General features: G+C 45.9%; 1 protein-coding gene and 1 long non-coding RNA gene across 6 annotated transcripts in view; one reads left to right on the forward strand and one right to left on the reverse strand.

Moving 5' to 3' along the window:
• Positions 1 to 12,022, forward strand: part of LOC139754461 (uncharacterized) — a 130,945-nt gene that overhangs the window by 13,277 nt on the left and 105,646 nt on the right. The gene's annotated exons all lie outside the window — the stretch shown is intronic.
• LOC139754568 (uncharacterized) overlaps positions 1 to 12,022 on the reverse strand; it is a 52,787-nt gene that overhangs the window by 4,598 nt on the left and 36,167 nt on the right. For 3 of the 5 annotated variants that reach the window (XM_071671939.1, XM_071671940.1, XM_071671941.1), the window contains one exon: positions 11,267 to 11,455. The exons of the other annotated variants lie outside the window; for them this stretch is intronic. In XM_071671939.1, coding sequence (XP_071528040.1) covers positions 11,267 to 11,455 — 189 coding nt within the window. The remainder of the gene's footprint in view (positions 1 to 11,266; positions 11,456 to 12,022) is intronic. 5 annotated transcript variants of the gene reach the window in all.

Here is a 12,022-nt window from a genome sequence, read left to right on the forward strand (position 1 = left end):
GCATGAGAAAAATTAGTGACGTATTTGAGGACATTTGGACTCAACCCTACACGCCAAAAGGTGACGTCCCATTATGATGTTTCTATTCTAAACACACGCACACACACACGTGTGTGCACGTAAGTGCCACTGTGTCACGACGGGGCGATGACCTAGTGACCTGATTTGTTTGATTCATATCAAGAATAAAGATATTGACTCAACTCTGTCTCTCTTACGAGTGATAGATATCGAAGAGGAGGGACAAATCCAAGGTGAAGAATGTAGAAGAAATAAGACGAGAAGAAATAACTGGCGTTCAGATAAGAACAAGATATGATACTCTGATATACCCAGACAAGATGCGGCACCATTGTCAAACATGAATATAAACGCTGTTAAATCACATAAAGACGGCGGATAATAAGATATAAGAACGATGAAGAATAAAAAGCTATAGGAACGCAAGACGTAAAAGGAATATGGAAAAGGAAACGCGTTAATGGTCCTGTGAATCACGTAATGCCTTCCCATTCTATTCCATCTTTCTCTCGTCGTCGCCTTCATCTTCTCCCACTTCTCTTCCTATTCCTCTTATCCTCTTCTCCTTTCTTCCTTAAACTCTTCTTTTATCTCCCATTTTCTATTTTTCCGTATTCCTCTTTCATACATTTTCTTACCTTCCAGTCTCCCGTTCAACAACTTTCCCCATCTCTCTCCCTCGTCACCAGGTGGAGGATGACTCCATCGTTAATCCTCGAGTGATGGTCACCTCCAGGGACGGACTTTTGAGTTCAACTCGGGGATGAAAAAGTATGAAAAGATGATTCTCTTCTTCTTAAATCCTCTAAGCCACCTTAATTGGTTTCATTTCCGAGGCCCTTCCTCGAAATTGTGATTAAATTGATTAAGTACAAACGAAAGAGGTAAGGATTATCATGATTAGTCCAAATTTGGTCACTTTTCCCTCTGTCTGCGAGACATAAAGCGAATATATATATATATGGGAAACAGAAGAAGGAGTCACGCGGGGAGTGATCATCCTCCTCGAAGGCTCAGAGTGGGGTGCCTAAATGTGTGTGGATGTAACCAAGATGTGAAAAAAGGAGAGATAGGTAGTATGTTTGAGGAAAGGAACCTGGATGTTTTGGCTCTGAGTGAAACGAAGCTCAAGGGTAAAGGGGAAGAGTGGTTTGGAAATGTCTGGGGAGTGAAGTCAGGGGTTAGTGAGAGGACAAGAGCAAGGGAAGGAGTAGCAATACTCCTGAAACAGGAGTTGTGGGAGTATGTGATAGAATGTAAGAAAGTAAATTCTCGATTAATATGGGTAAAATTGAAAGTTGATGGAGAGAGGTGGGTGATTATTGGTGCATATGCACCTGGGCATGAGAAGAAAGATCATGAGAGGCAAGTGTTTTGGGAGCAGCTAAATGAGTGTGTTAGCGGTTTTGATGCACGAGACCGGGTTATAGTGATGGGTGATTTGAATGCAAAGGTGAGTAATGTGGCAGTTGAGGGAATAATTGGTATGCATGGGGTGTTCAGTGTTGTAAATGGAAATGGTGAAGAGCTTGTAGATTTATGTGCTGAAAAAGGACTGATGATTGGGAATACCTGGTTTAAAAAGCGAGATATACATAAGTATACTTATGTAAGTAGGAGAGATGGCCAGAGAGCGTTATTGGATTACGTGTTAATTGACAGGCGTGCGAAAGAGAGACTTTTGGATGTTAATGTGCTGAGAGGTGCAACTGGAGGGATGTCTGATCATTATCTTGTGGAGGCTAAGGTGAAGATTAGTATGGGTTTTCAGAAAAGAGGAGTGAATGTTGGGGTGAAGAAGGTGGTGAGAGTAAGTGAGCTTGGGAAGGAGACCTGTGTGGGGAAGTACCAGGAGAGACTGTGTACAGAATGGAAGAAGGTGAGAACAATGGAAGTAAGGGGAGTGGGGGAGGAATGGGATGTATTTAGGGAATCAGTGATGGATTGCGCAAAAGATGCTTGTGGCATGAGAAGAGTGGGAGGTGGGCTGTTTAGAAAGGGTAGTGAGTGGTGGGATGAAGAAGTAAGAGTATTAGTGAAAGAGAAGAGAGAGGCATTTGGACGATTTTTGCAGGGAAAAAATGCAATTGAGTGGGAGAAGTATAAAAGAAAGAGACAGGAGGTCAAGAGAAAGGTGCAAGAGGTGAAAAAAAGGGCAAATGAGAGTTGGGGTGAGAGACTATCAGTAAATTTTAGGGAAAATAAAAAGATGTTCTGGAAGGAGGTAAATAGGGTGCGTAAGACAAGGGAGCAAATGGGAACTTCAGTGAAGGGCGTAAATGGGGAGGTGATAACAAGTAGCGGTGATGTGAGAAGGAGATGGAATGAGTATTTTGAAGGTTTGTTGAATGTGTCTGATGACAGAGTGGCAGATATAGGGTGTTTTGGTCGAGGTGGTGTGCAAAGTGAGAGGGTTAGGGAAAATGATTTGGTAAACAGAGAAGAGGTAGTAAAAGCTTTGCGGAAGATGAAAGCCGGCAAGGCAGCAGGTTTGGATGGTATTGCAGTGGAATTTATTAAGAAAGGGGGTGACTGTATTGTTGACTGGTTGGTAAGGTTATTTAATGTATGTATGACTCATGGTGAGGTGCCTGAGGATTGGCGGAATGCGTGCATAGTGCCATTGTACAAAGGCAAAGGGGATAAGAGTGAGTGCTCAAATTACAGAGGTATAAGTTTGTTGAGTATTCCTGGTAAATTATATGGTAGGGTATTGATTGAGAGGGTGAAGGCATGTACAGAGCATCAGATTGGGGAAGAGCAGTGCGGTTTCAGAAGTGGTAGAGGATGTGTGGATCAGGTGTTTGCTTTGAAGAATGTATGTGAGAAATACTTAGAAAAGCAAATGGATTTGTATGTAGCATTTATGGATCTGGAGAAGGCATATGATAGAGTTGATAGAGATGCTCTGTGGAAGGTATTAAGAATATATGGTGTGGGAGGCAAGTTGTTAGAAGCAGTGAAAAGTTTTTATCGAGGATGTAAGGCATGTGTACGTGTAGGAAGAGAGGAAAGTGATTGGTTCTCAGTGAATGTAGGTTTGCGGCAGGGGTGTGTGATGTCTCCATGGTTGTTTAATTTGTTTATGGATGGGGTTGTAAGGGAGGTAAATGCAAGAGTCCTGGAAAGAGGGGCAAGTATGAAGTCTGTTGGGGATGAGAGAGCTTGGGAAGTGAGTCAGTTGTTGTTCGCTGATGATACAGCGCTGGTGGCTGATTCATGTGAGAAACTGCAGAAGCTGGTGACTGAGTTTGGTAAAGTGTGTGGAAGAAGAAAGTTGAGAGTAAATGTGAATAAGAGCAAGGTTATTAGGTACAGTAGGGGTGAGGGTCAAGTCAATTGGGAGGTGAGTTTGAATGGAGAAAAACTGGAGGAAGTGAAGTGTTTTAGATATCTGGGAGTGGATCTGTCAGCGGATGGAACCATGGAAGCGGAAGTGGATCATAGGGTGGGGGAGGGGGCGAAAATTTTGGGAGCCTTGAAAAATGTGTGGAAGTCGAGAACACTATCTCGGAAAGCAAAAAATGGGTATGTTTGAGGGAATAGTGGTTCCAACAATGTTGTATGGTTGCGAGGCGTGGGCTATGGATAGAGATGTGCGCAGGAGGATGGATGTGCTGGAAATGAGATGTTTGAGGACAATGTGTGGTGTGAGGTGGTTTGATCGAGTAAGTAACGTAAGGGTGAGAGAGATGTGTGGAAATAAAAAGAGCGTGGTTGAGAGAGCAGAAGAGGGTGTTTTGAAATGGTTTGGGCACATGGAGAGAATGAGTGAGGAGAGATTGACCAAGAGGATATATGTGTCGGAGGTGGAGGGAACGAGGAGAAGAGGGAGACCAAATTGGAGGTGGAAAGATGGAGTGAAAAAGATTTTGTGTGATCGGGGCCTGAACATGCAGGAGGGTGAAAGGAGGGCAAGAAATAGAGTGAAGTGGAGTCATGTGGTATACAGGGGTTGACGTGCTGTCAGTGGATTGAATCAAGGCATGTGAAGCGTCTGGGGTAAACCATGGAAAGCTGTGTAGGTATGTATATTTGCGTGTGTGGACGTGTGTATGTACATGTGTATGGGGGGGGGGGGGGTGGGGCCATTTCTTTCGTCTGTTTCCTTGCGCTACCTCGCAAACGCGGGAGACAGCGACAAAGTATAAAAAAAAAAAAAAAAAAAAAAAAAAAAAAAAAAAAAATATATATATATATATATATATATATATATATATATATATATATATATATATATATATATATATATATAATGTATATAAGCGGGGAGCGGATCTGCGGTGTTCTGTAGACGGGGGAGGGGGAAGATATTGGAGGCGAATCAGCTGCTGTTTGCAGATGTCACGGCTCTGGTGTCACAATTCTGAGAAAAACTAGAGAGTCGGGTGAAAGAGGTGGGGAAAGCGTGGGAAAGGAGGAAGCTGTGAGTAAATGTGAAAGAGCAAAGCAATGATGTTCAGAAGGGGTGTGAGACGGGTGATTTTACAGTCGTGAGACTTGCAATTGAGGTTGATCTGGAGTAGGTGGAGTGCTTCGTATGCCTGCGAGTGGAGACTGGATCCGGTGGGAGCGAGATGAGTCATAGGAAGGGGAGGGAGTCGTGATCCTGGATGCGTTAAGGAGCGTGTGGAAGGATAGGTCAGTGTCTATCTGGGGAGAGAGGCAGGGTATGTTTGAAGTTACAAAAGTGCCGACGCTGTTGTACGGATGTGGGTTTTGCTCCTTGACCCAAAAGAACGGAAGGTGGACATTTTGGACAATATGTGGTGTGAGGCAGGTTGATCTTGTAAGAAATGATATTGCAAGAGCGAGGTGTGTAAACAATCATAGTCTGAATGAGGGTTGAAATGGTCCGAACATATGGGAATGAGAAGAAAGACGAAGTACAGGATCTTCATATATATATATGAGAAGAGAAGAGAGTGAGTGAGACCAAGAAGAAAACAGAAGGATGGAGTGAAGGAAGCTTTGGGCTAACCAGACCTGAACATTACGGTGGATGAGAGGCGTGCATGGGATAGAATGAAATGAAGCTATGTGGTATAAGGTAGGCGACGTGTTGTCCATGGGCTGAACCAAGTTATGAGAAGGATTAGAGGTAGACCAATATTATTATTACTAGTATCCCTATCACTATTATTACTATTATCAGCATAATCCTGAGGACGATAAGGACGAGAAAGGTATATCAATCATAATCACACTGTCATAATCACATACCACGATCATTGTCATGATAGGGACGATGATGATAATGGGGTGGGAAGATAGGGCGATGGTTCAGATAAGGGAAGGTGAGTGAGGATCCAACTCTGTCCCTAAAGAATACAGTGTCAAGTTGCGCAGCTTCCTGCCGCAGTATTGGAACCTAACGATAATGATTTCCAATAGGAATTTAGATAGGATCTTGCACTTATATCTTCCCAGATAACTGGGAGAACAGTTTCCGTAAACTGTGAGGACTGTTTCCGTAAACTGAAAGCAAAAATTTCGATGACGTATATGAGCAGATGAATATAGGGTATAGAAGAAGACCATGAAGTTTTATTATGATGGTCAGAGAAACATCAAGGTTGTCGTATTTTTGGTCAGCGGGCAAGTCACGCGGTTTTGCGACCCCCAGGGAGAGGCTATGGCTTCGCACATCGCTATGGAATGACGTATCGCAGACGGTTGTGGTCGTATCCCTAGCTATGAAGACCATAGCCATGGCGACCACGATGAATCCCATGAACACCATGGCACATCATGGTATGGAACCATTATGATGTCCATGGTCATCATAACCAAAGTTCATGATTATTATAACTAGCCTCTACCATAATTAAGCCCAGGATCACCATACCTACAGCCACTATACTCGTTCTCTCCCGATCACCATACCAGAAGCCAGGCCATAGCCATAGTCGGGGGTAGAGAGCTAACCCATAGCACACCGACCAGCATCACAAGACGAAGGATTAACAATGTCAACACAGCCATCACCAGCAACACCAACATGAGAGTCCAGTCAAAGTGTTGACCCAACACAACGTGATGGCAGTAGTCAAGTTGCTGACCTCCTGCAACACAAACGTGTTCTTCCAGGGTAAGAAGGTCCTCTTGGTAATATACATCTTCAGCTCGATTATACTTGGGCAAAAAAACCACGGTGAAGGAACACAATGCCGTCCTGGGAGACGCTGATACTGGAGAGTATCTTTTTTTTTTAAGGTTTATGTAATTATTGTTCTGTGATCTCTCGTGTAAGGTGATAGATACTCGGTAAACCGTGAAGGTAAACGATAATGAGAACCATAAGAAAATAATAGAAAGAACAAGATGTCCATGAGAAGGTCAAGTGTGATTATGAGAAGGTCGAGTGTAATTAAAGGTCATTATCAGGTCTCGGAAATTGTTTTGGTATCAGCCAAGAATTCTTCACAACCTGGGAGATAATAGGGATGATTGGTCGGACTAATGACTGTATGACTTCAAGGGTATCGGTGTCCATCAGGTCTTGATGATGGGTATCGTCAGGCTGTACCTAATCTAGAGAGGCAGGGAGAGAGATCAGTCGATTTAGTGAATGCCTCGCAGTGAACACGTTCGTTCGCTGTAATCTTTGTGTATCAGGAAGTAGAGTTGATCCTTGTCTTAAATCATGGGATCGAAATTTACTACGACTGTTAAGAGCCACTCTGAGAACACACTGCTGTCAGATGCACCTCCCACCCCGAGATGTCCCGCTAAACGCATCTCTTCTAGAGGGTAATCCACCTGACGCATCCTCTCTCTGTGGAACGCCACTTGACTCCTCGTAGAGGCACACCACCTCACGCACCTTCTCTAAGGTGTGCACCATGAAACCCCTCTACCACGGACCACAAGACGGGCAGGAGCGCACCGTACATCCGTCGCTCTTGCTACAAAAATGAGAAATCATCCTCAAAAAGCTCAATATCTCCCCTTCGACACACTCGACCATCCAGACACCCGACCAACCCTCCTGCAGTACACCCATTACCACCACACACACACGAACCCTCTCTACACCCTGACCACACCTCGCCATACAACACATAACCCTCCTACAGTACACCAGGGCCCCCCCTCGCTCGCGCGCGCCCTCCCCTCCTACACCGTCCGACATAGGTTACGGAAAGCGAGCGTTATGACGCAAACCGCCGTTCTTATCCGTGAGCCATTACGACTGCGGATCCGAGGGCATGCGCGGCACGATGCCCAGGTGTCCACGAACAGCACCTGCTGACGTCATCATCACTACGTGCCCGCCTCTTCCCCAGCGAGATGTTCTCGTGTGCTATTCCTTCTTTTCTCTTCTTCCTTGATTTGTTATCCACACAATGGGGAATTTTCCGTGCAGTTGATCTCTCTTTGTATTTCACTCATTTTCTCTTATTTCCTCTCGTCAGTAATTGATTCTTTTGGTATTTTTCATTTCGTACATTACATTTTTGTCTTTTGTTCGATGCTTCTGTCGCGTGGTTAGTGTTGCGTGTTCGTCCCTACATTGTTCTGACTTTTTCTTTCTTCTGCGCACTTTTTTTTCCAATTCCCTTGACAGTCATTTAACAACATTCGACCTCTCTTCTCATCTTTTCTCTCTCGCATTTCCTCACCCCTTTTTCCTCTAATTCTTCCTCCATTTGATTTTCGCATTATGTCCTGTATCCACCATTCCCCTACAATCTGCTGAAACGATAAGATTGGTCACAATAACAACATGCAGGTTATTCTCTGTGAACTATCTGGACGCCGCCTAACTTTTACCAAGGTAATCTTTGTGGTGTTGTCTTCAGCTATCACAAACATCCTAGAAAGGACCCAGTGGCCTGTTGTTGTCTGAATTCCTTTATTTCTATGTATTTCTCTGTATTTCACTGGGCATTCTTTCATATCATTTTCATCATGTCTCCCCTGTCATTCATTCTTCCCATTCCTGTTGTTCTATTCTTTTATTGCTGTTCCCCCTTTTAGGAAACAGAGGAAAGCATGGTGAAGATGTTTCTTTTTTTTTCTATTTCTCTTTGTGAGTTATTAAAGATGAAGTCGATTCTTCCGTCTATTTTTCGCCGTGGCTTTCGTCTCATCACCCCCCACCCCAAACTCTGACCCGGACTCCCCTCCTGGTCATAAATTCTCCTCTTCCTGGCGCCAGACTCGCTTCCCCCACCTCCTCCTCTCGTCTCCCCTTCCGTGCCTCACTCTCTCCTCCTCCTCCCCACGTCGCTTCTTCCCATCAGCCTCACGTCAAATCCTTCTCAGGTTTGCCCCTGTACTGTTATTCGCCCTCTCCTCTTCCTCCTTGTAAATTCCTATCCCCCTCCTACATCTGCTGACCAGGGTAGGGCCAGAGGTCACATCTATCACGCCCCGAGGTCGCTAAGAGGTCAAGGTGGCCGACGACTCAAAGGAGGAGGAGGGAGGAGTTATCAGCTTGCACACCTTCAATATACTGGCCGGTTTTGTAGGTCACTTGGACATGACGTCCGTGATGTGAGGATGGTGGCATCTCGACCTCAACCATCCCTCACTCACCCCTCGTCCGTAATGTCCGGTTGAATAGGAATGTAAAAAATAAAAAAAGAAATATAAAGGATCTAAGAAAAGGGCCTGACGTGTCTCCTCTCCTCCCTGACAACTCGTGCCTCGTTTGATGTTGACTCAGAAAGAAAGAATCCATTTGAAAACGTGTATATTTCTTCATACTTTTTTATCCTAATGAACCACTGAAGGCTGATGAAACTACAAGTGATAGTTTTATATGGTGATTATTGTTTTTTTTATTTCATATAGATTCGAATCCGAACTGTAATTCCTTGTCTTTGAATCAGAACTGAAGTGTAATACCTCATCTTCGAATCTCATCCCCTACGCTGATACGAAACAAAGACCTTGTTCTCACTCGAGACCATCCATATTCGAAGGCCTCGATCAAAGTAATGGACTGATGATAGATTACAGCACAACCTTACGACACGGGTCTGGGTAATTATGTCTACGCATGCGTGAGAAAGCTTTGTTTTTCTTTTTTTTTCTTCCCCTTTATCTAACGCGAACGATATTACATCTGGCTGGGGAACCCCAAGACTGATGGAGAATGAGATCTGAGATGCGCATTTATCGCTGCCGACCCACCAAACAATCGTAAAGGAATCGTCTCTTTCGATTAGCTGTGTGGCTTTTTCCTGTCTTGACTGTGTCTTATCCGTCTGTCTGTCTCTGGTTTTGGGACGGGGGTGAATCGCCGACTCGAGCGTGAGAATAGATCTCTGTCTTTTCTGTTAATGAGAACAATGTGAATGTTCTGTGAAAGACCCTGGGATCATTCGCAAGATGTTTCCTCCGGGCTGCGGTCTTCATTACGGATTTGTATGAGCGCGCGAACTATTCATTTCCACAGAACCCGTCATACGACCTGTGACCTCGCACGGGGGGCGAGGGGGCAGGGGGCGGGCGTCGTGACCTCGCAGGGGGGCGCCGTCGTGGCCTCGCAAGGGATCCGTCGTGACCCGGGTTCAACGCTATTCTCAAGATCTCGCCCAGAGTTGCTGAAGTCGCGATGGTTTTACAGGCGAGTTACGTGACGTGACTTTTCAAGGCCTTCGTGTGTGTGTGTGTGTGTGTATGTTGTGTGTGTGTGTGTGTTTCTTTCCTCGAGCCTTATCTCAAGGCTCGTCGCTGGGCGGGGCTGGGGCGGTCGGGCCCGTTGGTTCATCCACGCTCACGTTTTCACCCCGTCCCTCCTCCCTCCCTGCTCCACAGGATGCTCCGTCAGCGTCTCGCAGAACAGCGTGTGGGCGTCCGGTACGGTCCGAGAGACGGATGCTATAGCAAGAACACGCATCCGGCACCGCTCCGGGCGGAGGTCTTATCGCGCGCGCGAAGCATTATCTCATCCGGTGTTAACCTGGTAACGCGGGGTAGTCTTCTGCAGCGTTGCCTGCTGCGTGCAACAGTTTCCAGAGCAATGGAAGCTCCACCAGCGCAAAAGTCTAGATTCGGCATCCTCCATCCTGGTCCACAGATCGGTGGACCTACACGAGTGGCGACGTTACCAGTTTTCCACCACGCCGTCCCTTCCTCCTGAAGGTGGCACCGACGAGCTTTCAAAGGTCCTTGTGCTATATCCCACCACCAGGGCAGAGTCCATGCACACTCCATATCGGTCCACAGAATGGTAGAACCACATGAGTGGCGATGTTACCAGCTACCCACCACGAGTTCTTCCTCCTGCAGGCGAGCACCTTGCCGCAGGTGGTGGTGGTATGCAGGTCCTGGCCACACTATCCTAGCCACATGGAGGAGTCATAAGGAATCTGTAGCCAAGTGAGACCTCAGGGGCGCCACTTGGTTCTCAACCCTCCATCCACTCAGGACTGCCCTCGTGGTGTTCATTCTTTTCCCTTTCCATCCTTCATTCTTTCATCTTTCACCTTGTCCTCTGTACTTTTTTCTTTCACGTATCGCTCTCCCCTGATATCTTTTCCTCCTCTGATTCTCTTCTATCTTAGCCACTTGCTTTTCTTCTATCATCTTACATTCTTACTTTATATTACATTTGATACCACCGCACACGTTCTCGATCCCTCACCAGCTCCTGCACTTAATTAGATGCAGCTTTCTGCACAGCTTATTTCTAGTTTTCACTTTCTTTTTTGCTTCTCTACTGACACACTCAAGTCATGTTTTCCAAATTCTAGATCTGTTACCCATGTCCTTTCCTTTTTTTTGTATATCTCTCCATAACCGACGTGAAGTTTCTGCTCTTCTCATTTCAAATTCTGCCTTTACACACACACACTCTCTCTCTCTCTCGTTTCTCTTATCTCTCTACCTTCTTTTCTACACTTTGTTCATTCTAAGCTACTTCTTTCCGGATTCTTTCTTTATCTTCCCAATGTCCTTCCCCTTTCTCTCTTTCTCCTCCATTCTCTCACACACACTTTCCTTCATATTCTTTCTCCCACTATTCTCACCAGTACTCCCTATCACAGCCCAGCCTTAGGAGCTCCAGTGCTTGGCTTATAAGCTTAAGGTTTATAATCCAGTCCAATCCTATCACAGTCCTACTCGCCACATCACCTACTCCCGCCCCCCGTTTTACACATCACCCCCCCCACCTACTCCCGCCCCCCGTCTTATCTCTATACTAATATCTCTTATCTCTGTCTCTCATCCCCGTCTCACCTCTCCCTCCAGTCCACCATCATCTTCCTGTAAAATCACTTCACCTCACCTGCATGTCCAGCACGGCGCCATCACGTTGCACCACTGTCTCCCTCAAGCCCGATATATCCCCTTTGGCTTTCTGCAGGAGTTCCTTCACCTTCGCGGTCTCCTGCCGCGCCGCCTGCAGCTGGGTCTCCATCTGGGCGCCCTCCTGGCTCAGACTGCCGACTTGGGACTCAAGTTCTCCCAGCCGACTCTGGAGAACGTCGAAAGGGGAGAAGAGTTGTGTTGTCTCCGTAGTGAGAAGCCTCAACAAGTTGGTGGTGTTGCAAGAGTGTGTTGGAAGTCTTTGAGAACAGGCGAGACACGTGTGGGGTTTTTGTGTTGTCGCCATCACGTGTGTTTTTCCTTCTACTATTTTTCGAAGTCTTTGGAGGACAAAGAGAAGATGAAAAAGCAGTACACCACGGTGAGGGTGAGAGGAGGAAAAAATGATACTTGTCTTTTCACATGCACTGGAACGCTGCGACAGGAGGTGCGTTCAGACGAGCAAACGTATAACTGAAGAGGTACGTTCAAGACGAACACATATGATGGTGCGTTCAAAGACAAATCGCACGGAGGTGGGGCGGTCAGGCGAGGTGAGTGCGTTCAGATGAACAGAGGTAAGGATGGAGGTGCGTTCAGACGATCAGACATAGTGATGGATGTGCGTTCTGATAGACGTAGTGATGGGGATGCTTTCAGACGAACGGACACAGTGATGGAGGCAGTTGCACAGAAATGGACATAATAATGGATGGATGTACGTTCAAAGGAAGAG

The sequence above is a fragment of the Panulirus ornatus genome, chromosome 17 (assembly GCF_036320965.1).
Source record: "Panulirus ornatus isolate Po-2019 chromosome 17, ASM3632096v1, whole genome shotgun sequence".
Classification (NCBI taxonomy): domain Eukaryota; kingdom Metazoa; phylum Arthropoda; class Malacostraca; order Decapoda; family Palinuridae; genus Panulirus; species Panulirus ornatus.